This window comes from Eufriesea mexicana, unplaced genomic scaffold (genome assembly GCF_001483705.2).
Source record: "Eufriesea mexicana isolate 0111107269 unplaced genomic scaffold, ASM148370v2 scaffold6328, whole genome shotgun sequence".
NCBI classification, from domain to species: domain Eukaryota; kingdom Metazoa; phylum Arthropoda; class Insecta; order Hymenoptera; family Apidae; genus Eufriesea; species Eufriesea mexicana.
The window spans coordinates 300481-328296 of NW_016914200.1; the positions used below are offsets into that span (position 1 = coordinate 300481).

General features: G+C 41.5%; 1 protein-coding gene across 1 annotated transcript; it reads right to left on the reverse strand.

Moving 5' to 3' along the window:
• Positions 1-933: 933 nt before the first annotated feature.
• Sarm (sterile alpha and armadillo motif) lies at positions 934-27237 on the reverse strand. The gene is given in 12 exon segments (XM_017906899.1): positions 934-2376; positions 2937-3146; positions 3317-3483; positions 3569-4933; positions 4935-5561; positions 6987-7088; positions 18732-18899; positions 19932-20196; positions 21048-21268; positions 25417-25554; positions 26854-26931; positions 26933-27237. Coding segments are annotated over 12 exon segments (4362 nt in total). The 5' UTR covers positions 27065-27237; the 3' UTR covers positions 934-1487.
• Between the last annotated feature and the right edge of the window lie 579 nt (positions 27238-27816).

A 27816-nucleotide genomic window follows, 5' to 3' on the forward strand; every position in this document is an offset into this window, starting at 1 on the left:
TATAAACAGAAGATAATGGGGTGGGGAATGCCAGAAAGGCAACAAGAAACGATCAGTCGAAAAAAGCCACGGAAGTGTAAAGATTTACTTTAGCAGAGGGAATTAAATTTTTACAATATATTAATTGTCATTGATAATTTAACCCTTGACAATGCCAGTCTTACGCATCGATGATGATCAAACGAAAAATTCGCTGTCAGTCCACCGTCCAAACGAAAAGTCTACTGTCAGTCCCTAGGGACTGACGCCGCCTGAACGGAAAGTTCACTGTCAGTCCCTAGGGACTGACGTAGCACTCAACGTGTTAATTGTTACAAATAATAATGAAATATAATTAATAAGTTTATTTTAGTTTTGTTATATAATAAATATTTAATGTAAAGTTTATGTTCTAAGAACATTGGAGTATTACATTGACAACAAATTAAACTTGTAATGGTTTGTTCAATAAAATTTATTTTATGGGAAACAAACTTTTGATAAAACTCTTATGTTTACTTTACGAAACTTTGGTAAAATATACATTTCTTGATTCTTAAGCAGAATCTTAGAATAGTACATATTGAAGCTTCGTAAGGTTTACTTCGTACGGATTTTTTCCAACTTTCTATGCAAAATAACATCAGTTAAGAGTGATACAATAAAAACGCTCATTAAACAATAAAATATAGCGTAACCAGTCGTTACGTTAAATTTCCTGCTGTTACTTCGTACGTGTTAGCTGCCATCACTTGTGATATGTATCGCAAGTGGAACATTATATCATATCCTAAAAAAAACCGACTAAAAAATAGTATTACAAATAACAATGCTATCTATCTACGCGTTTATAATATATATATATAATATATAATATATATATATATATCTATAATACAATTTTATAAGGAAATATAAAAGACACCTGAAAAAGCACACCTGAAAAAGCAGGCTACTCTTTCATGTTCGTTGGAGAAAAATCTCACATCTTCTAATTTCTAAGAAGACACTTTATAATAGGCACAACATTTGTTACATTTTTATGCTGCCTGTCATTGTACAGAGGTGAAGATACAACAATATATCGTAACTTTACCATGGCGATGCTTCATAACCATTTTTTATTCGCTGTACATTCTTTAAGTATCGTGTATAGTCGCGGCTAGTAATAATTTGACTTTCGGAAAACATTATATTATTTTTTTCTTTTTTCTTTCTTTAGTTTGAACATCCTAAATATGTACATTCATTACATAATATATCATTGAGATAAAAAATAGGGAAAGGAAATACTGTTTATCGAGGCGAGTTTATCTGTACATCTCGAAAACAACTTGTAATACAGAGTAGAAAAACAGTTTGAACGACGAGCGAATGTATACGACATTTGGTTGCGAAACGTCGCGTAGCTGGAATCACCAAGCTCGGTCGACAACATGTTGATATACTATAATTAATCATCATAAAATTAAATAACAAGTCTTTGTATCGCCGTAATTCAACGAGAGTTATTTCCTCATGAAAGACCGCACCTTGTTTACACATTTATCCATAAAGTTTTTCTTTCGTTTCGGTTCAACCCCTGTTGGAAGCGAGAGCAGTGAGCCCTGCTCCCGTGATCTGGACTTGTATTCGTTTGATGAAATACTTTCGTCGGAATCTAAACCCGCACCACAGCTCTTGGCTTTGAGCAGTGTCGACTTATCGTTTCCCGTTACCACCAATCGTTCCTTTAATTCTGCATTATCATCACAAGGATCAACAATCTCTGAACTTGTTTGAGAGTCTTCCTTCTCGTCCTCTACGTTTGAAGTTACAGTTGACAACGTTACAGTGTTGACAGGCTCCGATTTCGTTTCTGCAACTGTTTTCAATCGTTGTCTAGGAACTGGTATTGGACTTTGACTCTCGTTCGATTTTGTTTTCTGATCGTTATTAGACTTATAAGAATGAAGATTAACAGTTGATTCTTCTTCTACTTTGCTCTGTGCCCTTTGCGGAGTAGTAATTTGAAAAGGAGTATCTTCTAATTTAGTATCAGAAAGTCTCTTTAAAACCTCCGAGGATATTCTAGAGTCAATTTTGTTCTCAATGCTTGGTTTAAGGGAATCTTCAGTCTTCATGTCTGATACTAAACCATCTTCATCTAACAAACCATCCAAGCTATTGGACCTTGGTCTCGCTTGTACTTCTGGCTCTTTAACAGGGGAGATTGATGTCTTCTCATCTTGATCTAGCAGTTCCAAAGAACGGGATCTCGTGGATGGAGAAGGGGGATGTCGTGGTGGCCTTCGTGGCACTGGACTCCCTCCGGGTTGGGTATGGGTAAACTTCAATCGCGGAGACGTAGGCGGAAAACGCATTAACCAACGGGACGGACTTGACGATTTTCTAAGCCTGTAATGTGAATGAAAACAATAGTAAGTCAAGTATTAAGTACTAATAAATGAGCACAATTATTTTAGTACTATCACGGATATAACGATCATGCAGACCCCAGTATTTTTTATTTTAAGGCGAAACGTTGACATTTATGAACATTGATTTGCCTTTAGATTAGACATATATTATTAATTCGTGCTAGAATGATTTTTTAAATTATTATTACACTATTACACTATTGTGTATCGTTAAAAAATCATTCTCAGATTAAATCAAGCCAACACGTCGTAGCTACATAAATAATAAATACTGAAATAAAGTCCAATAATAACATGAAATAAGCAGACAACATAGAGAACAATTTGATAGGATACCAATATAAACTGACACCAATTAAAACACAAATAGAAAATTAAATTTCCTCGACTGACCTAGACGTGATTGATTGTCTTTAGTGTGATTGTTAATCCCGGCTGCATAGAAATAAAAAAATCGTGTTAGAATTATTGCACCCCAAATTTTAGTAAGAGTCTGATTTTGTAAACGAATCTTATTTTCCCAAGACCAATAAATACCTGCTCAGTATGGCTGTGGGCGGGCCCTCTAGTCAATCTCGCCCCCCTGTTGAATCCTTATCACTACCTCTGCTTTCATTACTATGCATTCGCTGGTAGTTTGGTGGTTGTCGAATGTTTGTGTTACCAGGTGTGTTTGGCTGCGTCACATCTTTAGGCGCGATGGTTCTTGGCATATCTGTTCTGACTGGTATTTCACCTCGCATAAACCTGGGAACCAAAGTGTTTCAAATTTTTATTTTAAGAAAGATTTCATCAGAGAGTGAAGTTGAATATTGTACACACACAAGGAGAATAAAATAAAATTATTTATAGAAAGAAATAACAACATTTGGTATTTTCCCGAGTTTTAATAATCTATCATAAATCTTTATGTTTACCTTTCAACCTTGTCTACGCAGGCATCTTGGTAATCGTGGATCCATCGTACACCATTAAAATGACAAACTGCTCGCATATCTTCAGGAAGTTCTTCAGGTTCTGGCCACTGGAAGTTATCTATGATTGGAATTATATTACACTGTGACTGTAGAGCTGCTACAATCTCCTGCAAACATCATTAATATTATATAAGTAATTTTCTTAACACTATCTATTCTATTTTATAAAAACAGACTATGTCAAGAACGTACCCTATGGACCCAGTCTTTGCACTCATTGTCTCGTATACACCTTTCCAAAGCCTTGGGCGTTAGCACAAGGAGGAAGTGTTTCGCCTGTCTAATGCTTTGCAGTAAGTTATTGTCAAACTTGCCAGCTTCCAGCCTTTCGACATCGATAAATACAGAGAAGCCTCGCAATTGTAAATGGACCTTTAATAAGCTGGCCAACTGAGATCCATTTGACCTTCTATAGCTAACGAATACGTCTAACGATTTGTCTGGCGATTCATCTTCTGAAGAACCCAACTGATTGTGTTGCATATTTTTAATGGCGTCCAATATCCTTAACCGATGAATACTATTTGCGATGCCACACTCAGTTTGTAATTGGTCTTCAGATAGATTTCTGATAGAATCCTTGTCAACGCCAGCGTTGAGCATACTGTATGTGTAAATTGAAAATTCCTGACCAATAGACTGTAAGAAGCTATTCAAGTTTCCTGTATCTCTACTACTGTAATCAGCCATCTTCTTTAAATTTTGCAATTCTCTGGTGAATCGTCTTCGTCTGATGCCATTTGTTAAACCAATGTCTTCCTTGAGATTCTCCTCCGTCAGCTGCAACAATAGATCACCATCCACTCTACTTTCTACAAAATTCTGTGCACACTCCGCGAATCCAATTTGCTTCACCCACTCCCGGACGTCTTCCGTGGACCAAAGGGGTACCTGTTGGCTGAGTTTATGAGGAATCTCCTCTCCAATTAGACGCAACGCCTGCGCCGCGTATTTGGAGGCAATTGCATTAGGGCAACTAGCTACTTTCTTTAACGGCTCAATGGCTCCTATCGCTCGAAAGATCTCGGTATTGCCTTGCTGTTTCTTGATACCCGCCTCCATGCAGAAGTGAAAGGCTGCCAGGTTTCTAGCTTCCTCTCTTTTCGAGCTCAACACTGGTACCAGCCTCTCTAGCCAGTTCTTGCTCTGACCATGTGCATGTGCTAGATTCGACTTGGCGAATTCGTAGGGGTTATGCGAGGTGACGAATGGTTCAACTAGATCCAAGGTACCAGATTTCAATACCGCAGCTTCTATTTCCTTATTGGCTACTAATACAGCAATTGCTAAGCAGGCATAGTACTTAATGTTGTCGTCATTATGGAAAGCTAGGGGGAACAGCCACATGGGTACCTTCCTTCTGATCATAGCTTTTTGATTCTCTGCACCACCATATAGTGATAGATTGGCTAGGGCACCGGCACAGTGCCTTAACGTTTCAACGTCATTCTTCCTACATTCGAATAGGACGGCATCTAGACCACCCAGTCTGATCACATCGCTACAGGTTCCTTCGCTGTGTTTGAACAGATGTTCCAAGATTCCAGTACCTACTCTAAGAGTGGTCTACTGAGTTCGCATTCTTCGTGCACACACAGGCAACGTTCACTACCTTTTCTAGACCACGTTCCACCACGTGTGCCCTGTTTTCTGTAGTCAGACATTGTTCTAACAACCTGGCTAAGGAGAACCGTAGCTCGTGGTCGCTGGCTATACAGTTGGACAGTAATAGGTCAAGACCACCCCTCGTTCTGAGGGTGTTGCAGAGGATATAGCCCAGTTCGTGACCATGAGTGGGGACTGCCCATGCTTTCCTAATTATTTCGTTCACTCTGTTCAACAACAAAGGTGCTTTGCCATTTTTGCAATCGTTAGCCTTTAGACGTTTTACAAAACTGTCCGAAAAACTGGAGTATTTGACGATGGCTCGATCGACGTCCTGAGAATTTGATTTTGAACATAGAAGATCCAGATCGTCCAGGGGTAAGGAAAGGAGTTCGTCTTCGGCTGGCCTCATGCCGTTCATCAGCTGATTCACTGCATTCGCTGCGCTGATCGTCGACGATTTTGATGTGACTCTTTTGGACGCAATCGTGATACTTGACTGCGAACTGGCTGGAGAAATGTGTTTCTCGTGGTTGAAGATCCCAGTCGAAGTGACCGTTTGTCTTTGTTGTTGCGCTTTCTCGCTCCATGGCTTTCTGAAAGAGAAAACAGTAATTTTTTTTAGAATTTTTTAATTTCCTTCATTCAAGCAATAAAAAGATATTTCCATCGCGATGTTCCCTTTTCAAATCTCAAAGGGTCTACACTTCACTCTGTAACTACCAACAAAGGAAATACAAAAATTTTTCCAAATATTCCGTATACGCGAACAATTCTCTACTGTTCGGAGCGTCCAAGTTGCTCAGAACCAAATTACTAAGCGCAAAGAGCATCATCAATCTCAAGACCAGGAATTCTAGGTTGGCGCTGAACAGAATCGTAACTTGGCGTCACAGAGAATTATCACAGTTGTGTCACGTCCGCTCCCGGTATCTTCATTATTTCTGTATCACCACGTAACGCGTCAAGCACGATAGAACCGTGTCCTAATCCAAAATCGAATACAAATATCCCAAACTTTTCCACTGCTCTTTTTCTCCTATCATTGAACCAGTCTTCTACTCAACTTTACCGTCCACGTTAACCAAACAGTTCCATACGTGGATTCTCAAAGTCTGAACAGAGTCAACAAGAGAAAAAAATAGGATAATCTCTATACGTCACTAATTAAATGCTTTGCAACTCTTTCAATCTCTTTTGATCTATATATAGTCAACATGGCGCCACATGTGCCTTGACACTGTCTACCCAACAGACCTCGTTAAGAAACCCGTATCAGAACTCGAGGAGATCAACGAGATGACGACGTTGAGAAACGAAACACGCGATTTCGCCACATTCTTCCAACTCCAGTTCCTTCAAAATACTCCTCCTTCTCGATAAACGTATTGCGAATGGTGGGAAATCAGCGAGGCGAGAGGAAAAATTCGACGAGATGACGGGGACGATTGGAAACAATGGCTACCATTCTAGAGTCGAGGCTGCACTTCCGCAACATGGTGGTTCCCGCGGTCTTCCGGGACGCAGTGGCGGGCTACCGGCCGGGAAATCGAGGAAGACTGACCGTCGTCTGCGAGCTGATCACCGTTTAAATCCGTGGTTCCCACTTTTCACGGCGATCATGTTATATCGTGTATAAATTCTGCGAGGTGCGTCAGGTCGCGACCGTGGCCTACACGCGTGCCAAATAGGCGGTCAAATATATGGCTGTCAAACGGCACGGGACTCGTGTGCTTTTCGAATCCGTGCTTGGTGGCCGGCCAAATGCGAGGGATTTCAACTCGATGGTGGCCATCGAAAATTCCATCGTACCATTACATCTCCATCCACTCGAGATATCTCGCCTGTGTTTTTAGGTATCGCTGATCTTCCAGGAAAGTGGGATATTTGTTTCGCGCGATTTTTTTTTTGCGTACAGCTTTGATTTGTTCTATTTAATTGCTGAGTTTCGAAATTTTTATGAACGAGTTTTATTCTTTTTTCTTTTTTTGCGGATTTTTCTTACCTTTTCCGAACTGAAGGAATCGCTTTGGAGCTTCATCGTAGAGGCAGCCATGTTATTGCTCTCCTGATGCGACAGGTCGCCAGCTTTTAGGCTTCTCTGTTCCTGTAACAGACAGGAGAACAAGGTTTATTAATATTTTTACGAGTGCTAGATTCCTGGGTCGTATAACATCGTCTTTACGGATCTTTCAACGAGCTGTATAAAGATAACATTCTAAAAGTCTTTCAACAACGAAAAGAGCATTTAAAAATATACCCAAGATTTCCTATTATACTGCAAAAATGTCTCAAGGAGAAAAAGCGGAGTAGAAATAAATAATTCAAGAACAAGCAATTTCGAAATATTTTCTTGCTACGTGACGATACAAAAATAAGCAGAAAATACGTCGAGGTTCATGGTTCGACTGAAACAGTCGATTTACATCGATAATTTGCATTAATAATAAAAACAAAGTTAAATTACATAAATTAATATGGAAGTTAATGCTGACTGCAAATATAAATTATTTATTTTGAAACTTCGTGCTAGAGAAACGTTACATAAAAATGGAATAAACGACTGGTAAATATATTTTCGATTTTGCATGTCATTGCTTGAATTAAGTATCAATTAAACGATTCAAAATGGTAGTGCAGGAATTCGCAAGAGATCTATGCCTAAATATATTTCCAGGAAATTTAAAACGAAGTTTCGATAGGTTGAGTTATGATGGCAAATGTTTCACGTGAAACACCATTTTGATAGTGGGAATACGATGTTGAAATAGCTTAACAAAATTTCTCCAAACACAATTTCAATAATCTCCCAGCTATTCCGAAAAATCAAAACATCGATCGATCAAGCAGGGAGGAGACAGAAAGGAAAATTTTTCTGAAGTTTGCAAAATTTTGATAGAAAAGTTACGATACCGAAATAACGTTCCAAGAACCTCTCAAAAATATTCCAAAAATATTCCACGAAAATTGGAGGATTTGACAGACCTCCCAGACCTTGAAGATCCTTTTTAGAACCACCCGGAGAACGATTCTTATGAGGTACCCGTGTAGAAACGGTATGAAAAGAGGAATATTTAATGCGGTGCCGCGCGTTGCAGGGAATTAGCGCGCCATCGAAGGTCCACTTACGTCGAGTTGGCTAATAACGACGCTAATTCACAGACGAGCGACGATAGCATCGCGACGCGGTCCACAATTGTGCCACTGTGCTTCCAGTGGCAGATTTCCATCGTTCCTCCGCGATGGCAAGGCACGCGCGAACCCTTATTAATCGAGACACTTCTGCGATCTCGTTGCTACGAGACGATCCTTCTTTTGCGCAACCGCCATTGCGAAACCGTCTCGCTGTCGCGACTGGAGGCGTGATTAGATCTTACTTTGAAGGATTTCCTGATTTCAACTATCTGCTCTCCATTTTGATCCTAATTTCACGAAAATAGCGTGTCCCTTGTACACTGTGTATTTCTAATCGATCAAAACTCTGCCAAAATTGCTCCTCCATTGATCCTCCATCAGCGGAACCCAAGGAAATCAAGAAACCCTTGAGATGGAAGATAGAGATGGACGAAAATTTTCAGGAACTATCGATACCAACGCTCGTTATCTCTATGGATTATTCAATGACACTTTCAACGAGGAAAATTGACACATTACTGAACGGTGTCAATGTAAACCGTAGTCTTATCGTCCTCAACCGCCATAAAAGAGATCACCGATGATAAATCCTTCGTTTGCTACACGCCCATGAACAGTGAAGCACAGTCCCTGTGAAATGATAAGACGAGGAGGCAATCCCTCGATTTGACACTGACCACTGAGGTGTCAACTCACACCTCAGACTTGGTACCCCAATGAAATCGACCGAAAGAGAAACGAAACCGGGAAGAATACAGGGATCGTCGGATCGGCAAGCACAGTGCACAAGAAACGGAGACAATGTGGCGTGTACCGGCGAACAGAAGCGTCGAGGCGAGGAAGAGACGTCCAGCGAGGTTCGACGCGGAAAGCCTCGGGGACGAGCTTCCGCGACACAGTTCCATAACAGTCTGGCCCGTCGAAAGCTCATCGGCCGCGGCTCGACCTCTCCTCGCGCTCTGACGTATTTCTCTAAATATAATCCGAGCGTGTCGTCACGGGGCCGCGGTTCTCCGCGTTTCGTTCGTCCCTGCCACCTTGCGCGCCATCTCCATTCCCCACCGAACGCGCTTCCCCACGTGGCGAGATCGGCTTATCACCCCCCGGACGGACTTTAGAGCCCGATTCGACGGAGAAAATCGCCAACAACTGCGTCACTGCGCTTTTCAAGACTTTCGCCGCTAATTTCTGCGGATAATTATCGAACATCGCGACGTCGATGACATGCGATGGCGTGCGATGAGGTGCTATGGCGTGCTACGGCGTGCTATGGTGTCGTGATTTGGGGTAGAGATAGGGGATAGAGGTCTGAGAATAGTTGCTCCAGTATTTTTGCAATTTTGCAAACTGTATTTGTTATTATGCCTATTGACAGCCTGAGAATGAAATGAGTTACTCTGAAAAATTGGTTTCAATTTTGAAAGTAAAGCTTAGGTAATCCGTTTTGCGAAGCATTTTGCGATTATACCGGTGGATGTTGAGTCAAATATGGCCTGGACAAGGTAACCAAATTGAAGTATAATTAAATTTGTTTGAAACTGTCAAAAGAAGAAATTAAAAATTGCACTGTAGGGGAGAAATAATTCTAAATTATCGTGGACAGGGTAGTATCCTGAGGTTCGAGCTCTATTTCAGGTCTCGAGACGTGCGAATTTTTATTTCTGACCGATTTCTGACTCTCTACGTTGTTTTGACACTAGTAGTAGACTATTTCTAGAGAAAGAATGTTGGATATAGTTAATCGTGTACTTTGGAAACTGCGAAATTTTGTTAGACAGATTAGACAAATTCGGGTTGACACGAAGCAAAGTGCCTCAATGAGAAAATGGAGGACGCGGAGGATCGTAAGGTTCATACGCGATGATATTACTCGAACGTGGGGTCAGTACTATTGATAAGCAGCGAGGTATTAGGTCGATGAATTTATCTTTTAATTGACACATAGACTGGACTCGGATCGGCATAAGTTCCGAATAAATAAATAATTAACGCTGTACTCTATGACACCCGGTAGCATTATTTTGATATTTAAAAAATCCTTACTGTAATACGCAAAGCAGACCTGACTTCTTTCGAAAAATCTCAAGCAGACGAGTGGTCTCAAATAGCAACGAATAAATATCGAAACGCTAAATTCGAACCAGGACCGTTTTTGTTTTTACAATCCGAGAAAAGCTGCTGGCCAGAATTTCGGATCGTGCGTGTGTCCAAAAAATTTTCCCCTCATTTTTGTCTCCCTCTCTCTCTTTTTCTCTCTATAGTCGAATTCGTCGAAGTCGATTCGATTTCTCGTTTGAAAGTTGCGGGGCATGCGTCATATCGTTTGCAGAAACGCGAACTCGTCGAATTAGAATAGCACGCGCGTGTAAACAAATTCAGAAAATTTAAATGTACTCGTGGGCAATTCGCTCTGTGATATTTCGAAGATCGTTTTACGTCAGCGACACGCGACTTTCAACTAGCTTGGCCGGATGGAACTCGAGTGAAAATAAATACACTACTTGATCCTCAGAGGGAGATCCATCATCGTTGAATCATAGCGTTGAACGAGGATGAAACGCGGTTATTATGTTCGAAATTAAGTTGCAGGTTTAACAGTGAAAAGTGTGTGTTTGAATTTACGCCGATTTCATGAGGATCGACAGTGATGAATGTAAAAGACGAGTCTCGAGGCGAAGAATAAATGACTAATAATAGTTTGGACTGCTTTCGAAGAAAATATCGATACAAGTTTGCACGAGGATCTAAATGATTTCTCGATCCAAAAATTTTTTACCCGTTTTATGGATATTCGAAATGATATAATGGATAAAATTATTTTGGAAAGAGATGAACAAATTTTCCATCGATCTAAGACGTTTACTCGATTATCGATCACGTGCAAGATCTTCGTCGTTCTTAATCTTATCAAATGCGGAAAATCGAGCTTTACCGGAAGAATGTGCCAATCAGTGGTATTTCAATGAATTTTAAAGAAATAATTAGTAAAGTGATCAGTAAGTATCATTCGATCAAAGATTTATTTATTCCAGTATCGTGCCAATAAGTTAGGCACCTACTATGAATATCGATCCAACACCTGTGTTCCTTAATCATCAAACGATGAAAAATAATTTCTGGTTTATCTCAGTTGGAATCTGATTATTTGTTAAAATCCGTTCCCACGAAGTTAGCCTAAATCCATAAAATATTCCCTATTTCTTGCTTCTCAGATCCTTCCTTTCCATTATTAATTTGTTCAAAATCCTTATTTCTATTATCCAATTTATACTTTTCACTTTTTCATATTCACAATTTCTGATGACGATTGTTTAAATTCTTTTCTAAATTTTATCATTTTCTTCCTCCTTTTTGTACAAGCTTCGTTGCCTCCTCCATTAGTTTGACATTTAAAGTTAATTTCTCCGAGTTTCCAATTTTCACCATCGATTTTCTAAATTTTCCAAATACCCAGATTCCAAACCCAATAATAAACGCCAATTCGTAATAATTAAAAAATTTATAATAAAATAATTAGCGATAATAATCTGTATGCTTTAATCCAAAAGGAAAACGTAAAAATTACCATTATGATCCAGCACCATAAATTAGAAAAGCGACCAATCCGCCAATTTTCACCATCGATTTTCTAAATTTTCCAAATACCCAAATTCCAAATCCAATAATAAACGCCAATTCGTAATAATTAAAAAATTTATAATAAAATAATTAGCGATAATAATCTGTATGCTTTAATCCAAAAGGAAAACGTAAAAATTACCATTATGATCCAGCACCATAAATTAGAAAAGCGACCAATCCGCCAATTTTCACCATCGATTTTCTAAATTTTCCAAATACCCAAATTCCAAATCCAATAATAAACGCCAATTCGTAATAATTAAAAAATTTATAATAAAATAATTAGCGATAATAATCTGTATGCTTTAATCCAAAAGGAAAACGTAAAAATTACCATTATGATCCAGCACCAAAAATTAGAAAAGCGACCAATCCGCGTACACGGTGGTTGACAGCTCCACCTTGACTTCACTTACCACGTGTGGTCGATCGAACACTTTTCGATGAATCAGACCGCGATGCACTGGCCACGGTGCGCTCATCTCGCCAAGAGCGCATATTATTGCCCCTCGCGATAATGCAGTTCTTTCTCCCGTCCTCCTTCATTCACCGACACACTCGTCGATCGTCGATTTCGAACTATACGTCTGCCATGTGAACAACCTGACTCGAATCCTAATCGTACAGTCGATAAGATAAACGATAAATGTTCACAGATAACACGATGATTTTCCCGTGACACCGAAAACAGTAACAACAATAACAATACTGAGAGATAAAAAGGGCGAGTCGAAACGACTGTGTACAAATCGATACTGCGGTCCTGCGACGCACAACGACCGGTCTAAGCAACGAGACATCGACAAGTGGCGCACGAGCTTAATTTCGTTCGCAAACTCTTGTTGCATCGAGGCCAACGTCACGACGAGTGGTCGCGTCGATTTTTAGGAGGGATTCCGTGGCGCTGTTTCTATTTTTCCGCAACTAGAAATAGCCGTAGCATCATTCGTTACGCGGATTGTCACGAATTTTCGGCTACCTGCGCGGCCGAGTTGCGCAATGACTCGAACGACGAGAGACAATGTGGTAAAATTAATGTTGTTTCTTGGATTTAGAATCTTGGTTGTAAATCATGAGACTCCTTGACAGATTCTCGTGGCATTCTTACAGGTTAATTTGAGGTTAGTTAAGTTCTTGGAATATGATAAGATGCAAATTAATTTGAGGTTAGGTAAGCTTTCGGAATATGATAAGACGCGGATTAATTTGAGGTTAGGTAAGCTTTCGGAATATTATAGACCAATTATCTTCTACTCTTATCTGACTTCTATTATTCATGCTATAAAATAATTGACAGGCACGTGCAATCTATCGAATTCCATTGATGTGATTCATACGCCAAGAATTTTGCGTTAATAAACCAATTACGGATAAAGGAATAACGAGGAGATAATCGACGGAAACTTCCATAGAGAAATAGATTTCGCCATTTACGAGTAAACAGGGGAAGAAAGGATGATAGAAACGAATTTAATCCTAACCCTTGACCTATTACATTTCACAGCGATGTGAAATTAATTCGTTACATCTTCGTAATCAAGGAATAGGAAAACAAAATGGATTACGTTTCCAAAGGAGCACTCGAATCGAATTGGTCTCGCGTTGTCATTAAATTTCGCCATCGACATTGAAGCACAAGGAATCCACGTGGTGGGCAACGAAGACTGTCATCGGCCGGTGCCTCGTGCCAATAACAATGACAGGTACTTTTGTTAACAACAGCTCATTAGCGCGTTGTCGTTTCGACAGATGCACTTATAAATAATCTGATTCGGACCACGAGGTTATCATTATCCAACATTCTTGCAGTGGATGCAACTGTTTCGACTAGTTGCATCTTTTGTTGACATTGCAGACACGCGGAATAATTTCTCATATAACTTGAAAATTTTCTTCCAAAATTACGCAAGAAGTATCGGTCTAAGAAATCACTCGTCTTTATCTGACAGATAATGCTATCGACATTCTTTCTCATCTTTTAATTACAAAAACAAGATCACGACTTCTCTGTGAATAGAGGAATCATGAGCGTAAGAGTCACAAGAAAGCGATGGTAAAAAAATGCCTTTATGAATCACTATCGGTCGCGTACCGATAACGCTATCAATCTCTTTCTATAAATAAAACTCTCGATGGGACGAATGACAATCATCATTGACGCTATCAACGATGCTTCATAATATGTTGATCAATTTTTCCATAATCGTACTATTGTCATCCATTGTTCGTCGAATCCTTCATTCCATTTTTATTGATAATATTTGTCACGTAAGATAAATACGAGAGATTAATCATCGCGATTAAACGACCATCGACGATTCCTCCAGTTCAGAGAGGCTTCCGTGAACGCTCTGGAGGCCTTGAACGTGTCCTTGAAAAGCACGAGAGGAGAAGCTGGCAATTTACCCGAGACAAGTTTCGCGGTCGAGCTCTATTTCGGTTTCGCGGGGATATCGGTGACATCCACGCTTCTCGTTGGCACCGATTCCCGAAAATCCGGCCGAAATTTGGGGGCTGATCTCACTCTTCGTCACTGAATGAATCGTGGTCGCGCGTCGAGGAACAGGTAGAAAGAGACAATGTTGCGGAATGAGGTAAATCGTTCGTGAACTCGCGAAACACTTGGCATCGTTGAGAATATGATTTAAGAGGCAAGCAACTGCTGGATGCTTAAAAAATTACCACCCTTTGGAAAATGTTTGCGATACCACAGAAGAACTTTCAACTAGGAAAATGTCAGCCATTTGACGAGCAGAGAAAATTTTTCATCAGAAAATTCCAAGAAGTAGAGTATTCTCTTCCATTATCGTAAAATGTCGTCTACTTAGATCCATACCAGGAATATGCAATGACATAATTTTCCTTGAAGAATTGGATATATCGATTTAATGATAAAATAAAAGCACACTCCGATGCATAACAATATAAGTATAAATTTTATGCGACATATTTATGTAATGCGAAATAATTTCAACAGAGATGGAATTTATTTAAATAGAAGAAAAGAAAGATTATGATATTTGCATTTTATAAATTCGAAATAAGGATTTTCAAAAACTTGGGAACTGATATATTTTGTAATATACTATATAGTATATTATTGATAAAATTTTCCCAATTCTGCAACTGCAACTGCGCAAGATTCCCTAGCACCACCCACCCCTAAACTCGGCTTATTTCCTGCACGGGAACAAACTCTGATAATCACGTTTTAGCCTTGAAGCTGCTACACCACACGATAGTAAAAACATTTACCTTCTAAGCAGCCCATCGATCGTCTGCTGGGGGTGATAAATTAACAACGAAGGATCGATTACAAGGAAGAAGGTCGCAGTGTGTTACGCAAGTGGTTGGAGCGCATGTGTGCCATACGTAATTGCGAAATAAGAAAATCGCATGGAGATTGTTTATTCGACGCAATCATCGCGATTGCCTTGGCTTTACTCGTAATCTATTAATTGGTCGGCCCGTAATTACAGCGGAGCCTTTCATTTACGGCCATTTGCGACACTTATCGCTCTTTCGAGGACACAGACATGTCCCTGATCGCTGTCAACGAGTCGAAAGTTCTCTGGAAATTCTGACACTGTTTTTGGTAAATTAAAATTCCACTTTTTTGCATAAATATGCCAGAGAAAAATTTAATCCCGGTGCGAAAAATCCCTGAGTAAGAGAGACAGAGATGTTTCAATGGAGATAATAATTGGAAATTAATAATTCGTTTCACAATTCTTCGTTGAAGAGCCATTCGAGAGATTCTGATAACGACACTGTATATTTATTATGACTAAGTCCACCAGATGTCCAAACATTTCTCTGACACTTTGCAGAGATTTTTAATCGCTACACGCTGTCACTGTTGGGTAATACTGAGTGTCACCCAACACGTTCCAACCGATGAACAGATGAGGCACACCGTGTTACTGATACCTCGAGTACCCGCGGTGCTTTCGTTGAAACATGTGTCAGAAGAGGATACCAAACATCTCATAATTAATATTCATTTAATAACATCGCCACTCGGCTCCTTTCTAATTCATGTCAATCAGTCATCATCACAGCCCGAGAGAACACCCCGGGTTCTCCTTGAGAACGAAGTGCAGCAATTTAGAAACCATCGATTCTCACTCGTGACATCGTGTTCTATGTCAAAGCACCATTTTGTACCTCGAATCGGAGCACCCTGATCGTACCGTTTTCGAGGACTTGTCTCCGAGCCCCTCGTTCGCCATGATTTTTCGATGTTCGGTGCCGCTCCTGGGCCTCAGCACGGGGAAATATCTCCGCGTCAGGTTAGACAACTGCTGCCCCATCGACACACACGATCCGACGACCAACAGTGCCAGCAACTAACTGCCTTGCCCTCGGGGAAACACCGATCGATCGTCGGGGCTTTTCGTTCAACCGCATCCACCCCCATGAGTCAGGGGCCGTTCCATCCCCATGGAAACATCTCCACGCGTGGGTGCTACCCGTCTGTTTCGTTCTTCGAATAGATAAGGAAGATAAAGGAACTTGTCCTCACGAGGGTTTTCACATCTTTCAGGGCCGTATATTTATCCAATTTCCAAAAAATAATACGCTCATCGTCGAGCTTCATACTCCGTCGCTTTCTCTCGATCCCCTCAGCTGATTGTTGTGATTCATTATATCGAAACCACATGCGTACCACACGAAAACACGTGCGCCCAGTGATTCATCGAAGAACGCAACCGTATGCAACGATCCTGGTATCAGCTTGCCAACGTCTGCCATTACTCCGGGCACAATTTTTGGCACTGTTCTGCGACTGATCGATGATCAGACTTTCCTAGATCGAACCGTCTGAATAACCTGATTTCGAGAAATTGCGTAACCCGAAGTCGAACAGAAACAAGCTTCCCAGAATTATCTTCGAGTTCCAAAATGGTACGATCTTATTTTAAATATTACTTCAATTTATTATTCAGCGGGAGAAGCTGATTCCTCGCGCTGACACGAAGGGTAGACTTCGTGGAAAATAATGGATCGGGGACACGCGTGTAAGGAGGGTGATTTACAGAGAAAAGAGCCTCGAGCCGAGGTCAAGGTTTGCGTTAAGAACACGCGATGTCGAGGGAACTGTAGGCGGAAAACAGGGAAAATCCGTTACCCTTTGACAGCTATTTAGAAACCTGGGGTAGGCACGCGAACGTGCCGTTAAACTATACGAGGGGGGTTGCAGGGGCGATAAATCTTGCGCCCTGCTATTCCGGCACTGCTCGCGTCCCGTGTTTATGGTAAACAATACTAGGCTAGGATACAGAATTATCGATTAACCGAATTTTCTTTTGCAGATGTCTAAGCTGACCATCCAAAAGACCAAGTTCGTGTGACGGAAGCAAGGGAGGGGCCAGACGCAAGAGCGCATAATCATGGACGGATCGACAGAAGGGGCAACATTGTGCGCTGCGATGGCAGTCATTGGCACCGTGTCAGAAATTTCCTAGGTGACTCAAAAGCCACGTAGCTCGGTGAAAAACGGCTAAATTTAGAGCGTGGACGTTGCATAAATAGGCGGGTATCCGGTGAAAACGAGCAGCGTTGTTCGCGTAATCGACAACGGATCCGTATGATCGTGGATCTCGCGGGTTCGACGATTTTCACCGGGCAAATAACCCCATTCCACAAACCTACATACCTCAAACGTGTTCTCGGAACGATACACACAGAGTAGAGAGAAGTGGAAACGAGGATGTGTAATAATGGCACGGTCGCTGTTGACCGATTACAGATAAGCTATCGGTGATTCTTGAAAATCGGTCATTCGTTGACAGATTACAGGGCCGATACCTTGTTATTGCAACGTTTATCAAGGTCCTCTTAACAGCACAGCTGCTGTTGTCTGCTTGATAGCAGTTCCGGAGATATTTATAAAATGGATGTTATTGAACGAAGATTAGATGATGCTCGAAGATCGATCTATTAGCGGAATCCTAGCCTAGCCTAGCGCACTTTGCTCGAGCTGTGTTTCGTTATCGATAGAACTGATTACGAATACAATGAGTCTCGATAAAATGCGATTACTATTGCGAAATCTTTGCCGATGATTTTTTCAATTAACCCAAGTACCATCCTTTGTAGTCCAAGCAATTTTAAAACCGCCACTGGTAAAAGATTCCGTTAATCAATGACACAGGATTGCGATGACAGTCGTTCTTCACCGATCGGATTAATTTTTACGTTCTAATCTCTTCCTCTGCTTCTTCCTCTTCTTCGGCCGTGGTAACACGTGCGTCGAAATTCCAGGGAACAGTAATGGCTCAGCGTTCCCCGAACATCGGAGACGTTTAGGAGAATGTTTACGCGATGATCGCGTGAGAACAGTCGGAGTTCGAACGCGAGAGATCATCAGCAGGAGAAGCGATCGTGTCAACGACCCAAGAGGAGGCAAGTTTCCCTGCTAGCTCGGCCAGTTTCGTGCCAAACTGTTCTACGAGAGTCGAGTTTAGGCCGCACCCAAAGCCCAGCCTTCCGGTGGATCCTTCTGTCTCCCGAACCAACTTGCTTCTCAACGATGCTCGCGTCGATAACACTCTCGGGAGACGCAAAACACTCGATACCCAGTATCAGAGATTGAAAATCTCGATTTCACCCCGGCTGAATAAGTTCCGGACTTTACGAGACACGTGTCAGTATCTAAACTGTGCCTAGAGACAATAGGCACCGGGTATCTAGTCGTTTATAATACATAAACGATTCCGAAAATCTCAGTCTCTGCACAATTTCACTTGTAACAGAAAAAGGCTCCCTACTCCAGTCAAGGACATGTTTCACTGTTCAAAGACACTAAAAGCATCAGTTTCGAGTAATAACTTAGCCTCTATGACTATTTCATTGCCATTTCGGTGCCTAGTCTCACCCTCTTTATTAGCATGATTTATCCCGACCCCGGTGGAAATTTAAGAGGATCTAATGCACGCGGATCTCGACCGAGTTTATCAAAGTGTCAGCGAACGTTTTATCGTAAACTCACCCTTGCCGCGGCCACGCTTTTCTCAGCTGACACGCCATCGAGTTCGACGCGCGCCCTGGCCGCTGTTGCAGCGCTCTGCTCCTTGTAAGAGACGTCGCCAGCTTGCAAAGCTCTCATCTCGGCGCTGTTCGCTGTCGCCTTCTCGGCGCTGAAGCCGTCCGTGACAACCTGAAATTTCGAGAAATCGATGATCAACGGTGAAAATTAACGGGGATGTCAATGGAAAATCAGGGAAATTAGGACTGGTCGACGTATCGGCGTTCGACGTGCACGAACGAGGGTAGAAAAAACACTGACCTTGCCGTGACGGAAGTGAAGTTAAAGATAGAATCCAAGCGGAAAGAGTTCGGCTGTCGAGGGAGCAAGGCGTGACATTCGATGTAAAAATAACCGGCAGGAACGTGCTTCTGCGGATGTATGCGTGACGCAAGGTCCGAGTTCGAATGGAATATCGCAGAGCGAAAAATCTCTTTGCAAAAATATGCAGTGTCACCGAGTAGCCGTGAATTAAAGCGAATAAAAAGAACACGGGGAGACGAGAGACAAGTTGACAGGAGATAGGCTCCCGAGATCTCGGATTCGGTGAATACGTCGTTGGAAGCTTGGCTAGAGGAGTTACCTAGATAGCCACGAAGTCCTTGACCTAGACTACCTAGAGGAAACCACACCTCCGGCCAAACATTGCGCAGCTCCGCGTCGCCAAACGCTCGCGAACGCCACGAGACATCGATTATTTCACGCGCAATTTCGAACGCAATTAAATGATTACAGTCCAAACTAACTTTTCTTCCAAATATGGTCGTGATTGACCCAAGTCTAAAACAACTATCATTTTTCTTTAAGATTTGACAGTTCTGAGCTTTTAAGAGACAGAAGTTTGGATGTTTAACAGGTTCCTTTTCTATCATGACAAATGATATTAAATTCATGTAACACTTAAAATTAAAGATGAAGAAGGTGAAGCTAACTATTTGTGTCATTAAAGGTAATTTTACGTCTCTGTAGTCTAAGCTAAATGACTGACAATGTAAATAAATATTTATGAAACTGCCAAAGATTAGGCTAAAGTTCTTTTCCATTGATCAAACTTCTGTTCTCTTCACGTTTTAAATGTAATTTTATCTAAATTCCTCAAGAAATGACCGGTGCGTAGACATAATCCTGGACTTGACCTGTCAAACGAAACATCAAACACCTCACCTTGGTCTTGGACGCGCTGGTCATCTTCTTCTGTTCGAATTTCATCGTTTCCTGTCCAGCAGGAAGGTTCGTCATGTTCGAAATGTTCGACATGCTGATCGGGGGGCTCATGTTGTGAAGATTGTTCAACGAGTTCAGGGAGGTCAACTGGGATGGCGATCCTCCAGTTAAGGCACTGGTTCCAGTGGTTGGTGGCGGCGTGTCCGGATCCGGAAACGTCACCAGAGGCTCCGTCAGGTCCCCTTCTTCCGTCCCGTTTCCATCCCTGTGAGAATACAAATTCGATTTCGTGAGGATCCAACGATTCCAACATCGGCTACTCGGCGTGTGTGTTTATTCGCCGCGAGGAATGCGAGAGGAGCTTTGAAAATAATCGCGCTGCACGGGGCTAAAACTGGCATTTGCCATTTATAAATAACACAGTGGACGTGACTTTGCTGATTATCAGAGGAAGAGAGAAGAAATACCGAATTTAGTCCTAGAAATTTTTCAATCTGGCACGTTCTAATCATTGCGAATTCTGTTAATGAATGACAATCCAAGAGAAATGGAATTTTCAGTGAAAGTATCAAACGATCAATCAAATATATAAAATACAAGGGAAAATATCGAGATAATTTTAACAATTTTCAACCATAAATATCAAAGAAGTTAGGTAATAAAAATTATTTATGCTAACCATTATAAAAGTGGTCTAAGTATCATGTACATTTCGTTACAAATATTTAAAATTCTGCGCTCTAAATATGTTATAAATTAAAATAATTTTATTACAATGTGTGCGACTCAAAATAATAAAAATAAAAAAAAAAAAGAAAGATCGTTTCTTTGAATTTTTGACTTGTACCACATTCGTACATCCGGCAGATTTGTGAGATAAAAAGAAAGATTAAATATTTATCACGATGTTACGACACTCCTACTGTCAAACAGATCTCTACGACGCTTAATCCCTCGACTGTCTCAAAGATGTCAAAACACGAATAACAAATCTCCATGGAGAACATAGATGTCACTCACACGAGGTGGTACTAAAGTCAATGAAACAGTCTAATAAAAGATTAACACAGACACCGTAGAGATACTGAGGAATATCACTAATAACAAAAGATGTACCTGTCCACGAGGTTTTCCATGCTGCTGCGCAATCTCTGCGAGAAGTTTGTCGAAATATTGTTTTTCATCTCTGATATGCCGCGTTGAAGTTCCCTCAAGTCGCTCTTCATGGAGCTTGCTTTCATCTCACTCGATGAGGACGAGGTAAGAATCCTCTGAGAGGATTTGGCCACCCTGCTCGAACTGCTGCTGCTGCTCTGGCTCTGGTTCGTCGTCAGCATCTGCCGAGTCAAAAGCCGTTTACGTTCTATTTAAAATCCACGTGAGATGAGTCACTCTCGTCTATTCGTCTCTGTCTTATGCTCTATCTTTCGCACTCCTTCGCACCCCTCTCTGTAGCAACACCTTTGCTTTCCGTTTTTCGTGCGAATCGTTCTAGTCACTTTTCCGCGATTTTTACTTTGTTACTAGATCGAATCCTGACGTCTTCGCGGTTACCAGAGCTTTGGTTCCAGATAATTATGCAACCTTGGTCACCCGATTCCGTTCGAGGAATCTAGACTGTGCTCTTTTGGGGGTGAACACCAAAATTGGGAGCTGAAGACCGAAATTAGAAACTAAAAACCAAAATTGGAAGCTAAAGACCAAAATTGGGAGCTAAAGATCGAAATTAGAAACTAAAAACCAAAATTGGAAGCTGAAGACCGAAATTGGAAGCTGATGACCGAAATTAAGAGCTAAAGTTGACACGTTCCCTAATTTCAGAAGACTTTCTATATAATCGAGCGATCACAGAATCTTCAAGGTGCTTCGAGATGAGAAATAAGGAACAAAGGAAAGGAAGAGGATCTCGCAACAGGTTAGTCACTTCTGATCCACCCTAGATACCAAGAATTCGGACGGGTTGCTACTTCCGACGAAATCAAACAGGAACAATTCATTCGGCAGCGACTGGTCCGATCGGTACTCCAAACAAACGTCCCTGATTTATTTTCCAAATGGTCTACGAATCCCTGGCGATGATAACAGACTCGCGGCACACATTCCAAGAAACTTTCATTAAACAATTACACCCTGTCTCTGATAGCCAACGTACCAATTCCACCGCTAAGCTAATTCGTCCTTAGAATTCGAAGTTAATGAGGCGAGAGAGAGGGCAGAAACGAGTGGGTAATTTAATCGCGGTCATTTTCAACAATTCTGTCAACGTCCACTTGAAGATAAACTGCCTGACGGTAAGCCAACGTCGTCAGGAACGATTTTGAGAGGAAAAAGAGTCACAGGGACAATGTGTGCACAGTGCTGGTCTAAGCCAACGAAGAGCTTTATGTAAGAAAAATACGAGTGAAAGTTGTTCGATTTCCTGAAAACACTTGGGAAAATCGTGTCGTCATCGTGTGTATCCCTCGCCTAATTAATCCGCGTCTAAGAAACAACGCTAGCCTGGTAAATGTCCAAATAAGCGAGGACCAGCCATGCCAAAAGACGCGAAAAATCGGGCAGAGGCAACGCTCTGAACGGGAACAGAGACATTAAGATGCAGAAGAGGCCTTGAGGATGATAGCCTCGAGGTTCCCGGACCTGGAAGTTTAGGCTGCTTTGAATTAGGTTGGAAAAAATTCACGTGGGCGACAATTACGTAAACTTTTAGGTATGCGACTGCTGATTATTCAAATATGTCTACAGAGACAAAGAATTTTCAGTGAAGGGACATGACAACGATTAGCTTTGGCTTTGGCAGTGTGATGCAAACTAGCGTGATTTTTACAGTTTGAACAAGTAGTTCAAGTCACTGGATGATTTGTCAAAAATCTTTACACCTTCTTCGATTTTAGCTCTGAGTATCTTCTCCCTGGATCGAAAATTGCTAAAATCTTGATCAAACAAGTTTCAGAATATATATTTCTAAAAGATAGGAATTATGGACATGTTTAATGTAGTATTTTGAATATTAGAACTTAAATTTTGCATTTAAATTAATTATACCAAGCGAATTATCAGTTTCAAGCCCAATTTACCTAATCGCTGTCAATTACCCAACCCCGGGTCACTGACATAAATAATACCGAAAATTCATAAATAGTTACCTACTCAACACCTGCATCAAATGCAGTCTAATTTTGTCGATTACATCACAATCATCAGTTTCGTCATGCAGCCGAATCATCAAACCTGAATAGACTACTAAATTACGAGATTCGAATTCTCGATAAGCCACTTGATATTCCTGGTACACGATCGGGCAACGGAGAGCATCGATAAATTAAATAAAGGGGTATCGTGGAATATCGAAGGCAGGCTGGCACGAAAATCCATGAAAGATGAATCGAGGCGTAAATTGAGAGAGTATGAGTGGATGATAAGAGTATCGGTGGGCGTGAGAGAAACACGTGGACTCTGTATCGTTGCATAATCGGTTGGCCCCAACGATAGATCGCGCTTCGAGATCTAACCAGTGTCAAATGGATCCTTTTGATCGACCAAGTGTCTCTCAGTGTCGTGTTGCCTTCGTCAACCTCTAGGTTACATTTTATTGCGAAATGTTCAGCCAGACACACGGTCAGGTGTCTGGATAAAAGTACAGCACCGAAATTGACCGAGGGTTCAACGTTTTCCACGTGTACCTGCGAGTGCCAAGATTCCGTTTGTTGCAACCGATGTAGATGATAAGTCTAGATACTATTCGGTAGATACCACTCTATTTCGGTGTAATTGTGCTCCGAAAGAACCTGGATATAAATAGTTGCAACGAGAGTGCAGATAATTCTGTTTCGCGAACGCGCGACATGCATCAGCTGTAACAAAATATGGAACTCGGGGGTTGTTAGAGGCTATTCTCGTCACGGGGTCTCTTTAGGAACCCTTTTTTAGACGAACGTGAACCCTCGGTTGGATGCCTACCAAATAAACAGAGAATCACGAGATTTCGAAGTACCAGAAGCAACAGCTAGTTAGATAGGTTAGATTTCGTTTTTCCAACAGATGACAATCAGATGCAACGTCTATACCATGTCATACTGTCATGTAGGGATACTGTTTGATTGGCGAATATAAAGAATAAGAAATGTGATTTTATTCTAAAATATATCTCAAACCCTAGCATCCTAGTCATTGAAAATATAATTGTAATAAGAGCAAGTATTACAGAAGCATCATAGACCTGTGACACCATGTTGCTCTACTTATTGTCTACTAACTATCGATTGAACGAAATTACAAAATTGGTTGAAAGATTTAGAAAGATTCTCGAGTACTTAACCCTTTGCAATCAACTATTAATTATTTTTCGATCTTCTTGCCAATAACTCCCTACTATTTTACAGAAGGTATTTGACAGTTCTTCGACTGCCACTTATTTCAAAGAATTCTGTTCACTGATTAGATAAAATATAGCTCTCAAACATTATTCTAATTCATATTTCGAGTAGTTATTTATTTTCTGATTTCTTGTTCAGTAAATAAAGGATCAAAGAATTCGACATAGGAGTTCCTGTGATAAAAATTGAAGCCGAGTCACACTCGATAAAGAAGTGCAAAGGGTTAAGCGCAGTTTCGAAGCAAGATTGTGGATCTTCAAAGATAAACGTTTAAGCTATTACCAGGTCTTATCTGGGTAAGAATCTTCGCGATAACGATCGAGTTTATTTTAGAGCCTATCCATGACAAACACGCATGGTTCTTGGAAGTTGAAAATGTTTTTAATCCGGTTTAAAAGCGATCCCTCGATCGTGATTTGTCGGGGATCATTTTTCTTGGAATTTCCCATTTAGCAATGGACGAATTTTTTCTTTTGTTCCTGGATGAGTGGTTCTGGGCGCCATGTGGTAGGGAGGTGCGTGAAAAATGACTGCGTCGATTTAATTTTGGAAACCGGCTCAGATCGGTTGCGGAATCGAGAAATGTAATCGTTCGAGTAATTCCAAGTTTTCGTATTCAGGAAAGCCAGTGTGGGCGAAAGGCGTCGCGACGCTCTGGTTTCGGATTAAAGGTTGCTTTTCGTCAGAATCTCGAAATAGAAAGTTCGATGGCAGGGCTCCTTATTAAATCGTTCACTTTTGGAGCGAGTTTCCCTGAAAGACAGGGTTTGCTTTGGGTTAGGACCGCAGTTGGATCAGAGCTTTGCCAGCTCTTGGCAGAGGAACACGTGGTGGACTGTAGATTCGACTTGTGTGGTGAAGAGTGCTGTATTTGAACACATTTTTGTGCAATAATTAACGTTCTAGCAAGTCAGAATCATATATTAAATAACTGGCATATAGTTTGCTTGCTATATTTAAATCAGTTAGGTTCTTTTTACTTAATAATCTCCTGTACGTTTTTTAATGTTTCTATGATTATTATTTTATTAAGTACAATTTATTTTTGCACCCCGTTATATATAATAAGTTCTAATATTTGTGCGACGAAAGATTAAAAATGAAAAATTTACCTGCGACGACGAGGTGACCTGTGGATGATGGGTGACATGGGTGCTCCTGCCGGGCACCATGTTGTTCTTCTTCTGGAAATTCTCCATGACAGTGTGCATGTCACCGTTTTCCCCTCCCTCCACTGGGAACTCCGACATCTACGACAAAAGCGATCGAATTTTTATCAACGCTGCAATCATCGACTACTAGCCTAGGTTTGAATAATTTATTTATTAAATATTCATTTTCTACTCTACAAAGGATATCTTTACGTCATAAAACATAAAGCAGATAAATATTGTATATAAATACAGTGATAATACGCGCCGAGTGATTCAAAAATGGCGTCGAAAATTTGCAAACATGTGATACATAATAATCTATGAAAGTGACTTATATAGAGTATTCCAAACATAAAAATCGCACGGCCCGCCCTCTGGCGACGGGTACTGGAAGTGCTGTTAGAAAAGGCTATTACGATGCAATCTGTTTCAACTGTGAAAACAATGTCTAATGCGCGTCTTCTAAATTTCATACTCGTCTTAACGGGCTGTATATACTTGACAGAATTTTTGAGCAAGCCTGTACGTCGCAATAATTTGTTGTCGTACACAGACACCACCGTTCACCGTACGGTAAACCGAGCGCAAATGATTGGAGCGCGAAACTCGTTGCAACTGGAAATCAGGTAAACACGCAAACCGCTACTACCCACGTGCTCGTTAATTATTGCACCGAACTGATCCATCAGCTGATCCCGGATCTTGAAAATTCATGCGAAACTGGTCGACCTTCCTCGCTTCACGGTTAATCGATTTGTATTTCAAAAGAGTTGTTAAACTAAAGTATAGAACGTTCAGAAAGTATTAAAATAGTGCACGTTTGTCTCCTGCATTCCGAGAAGTGAGGTTACTAAAGTCCAGTAAACAAGATGTAAATAAGTTGTTCCGCGTAATGGAGCGCCGCGACACGGCCGTTGCGGTAGGAAAAAATACACTGTTGCGATTTAGAGCGGACTAATTTCGGTTCGCGCGGAGAAAGGAAAAAGAAAAATAATCCGAGTGACATCGAGAAGCTTCGTGAAGCTCTTGATTCCACGTATGGCTCGCGAGCACACTTGGACGCTTCTGGGAAAAAGACACGCGAGATATGCGGGTCTCGCAACACGTCTGTTACGTAAATGGAACCTTGTGGTCAACGGAACCGAAGGAAACACGTTCACGTACCGCTCGCGCTCGTGTGTCAACACGCGAACATACCGAGTGCTCGTTTAAAAAACTATTATGGTAATGTAAACACAGGGTACTCGCGTTTAGTGCGCACGGGCAAAATGAAAGCACGCGTACCGTGTATCGACGAGTGTATATGCACACAAAGAAACACTGGTCGCGTACGAATACAATGAAAACACGGTATTCGAAGAGGCACAGTGGCGCGCGAACGGCCGAAACACTAACCATTTGACAGTTCACCCAGGGCACGCACACTTCCTCTTCCAACCTACTCCTTTTTATTATCTTCTGCTCTCCTCCCCACCATGGCGGCTCTTATCGTTTCGAAAACCTCGGCCGATACACGCTTGCAGCATCCCGTTTCGATTCCCGGATCTGGACTGGTGTCACTGGTGTCGCGCGGAACAATGCTCAAAACGATTTCACGTGTCATCATTAGTCGTCGTTTCGCAGCGTGTTCGTGAATACGCTTTCATCCCGACCACGAACTACGCAACGATGACTTTTCCATTCGATCTGTCAGTTTCGTAACAGGTTACGTTGGACGATGATCGATCGCGATTTCGATAATCGACGGCCACGGTCGATGTTCGACGAGCAGCACTATCGATAATCTTCACCGGTGACACTGGAAATATCCGCGTAACCGGCAGTCTATCTGACATGCATTGCATGACGGTCGGACTCGGACTGAGCGGCCGTATTGCGCCGATGGCGCGAGAGCCGCGACCGCAGCGCCACCCACCCCGCCGCGGCGACCCCACGAACTTGCGAATTCCGCATAGCGAGCGCGCACGTGAGAAAAGCCTCGAATTAAGAACGAAAACCAGGTCGAACGTCGGGATTCTAGGAAAAAGCAACTGACTAAATGCCATCGATTATCAAGGATCTGTTTGCTTATCGTAGAACGCGCGAAACAGGAAATAATACGTCGATTTTCGAACATGGTTCCCTGGTATTTAAAGAAATGGAAACCCCCTGAAGATGTCGTCCTTCGCCGCGATTCTTTCTTAATGAACATAGCTCAGAAGTCTGGTTTATGAACGAGTTTCATGGCAAGCGAGTTTATCTTTAGGCGTTTCTACAGTACCGAGATGTTGCGAGGTAGTCTTGTGGTGGTTTCCATGAAATCTTTATCGCTTGAAATCCCGATATACCTATCGGGATAATATTCGAATACATAAATAA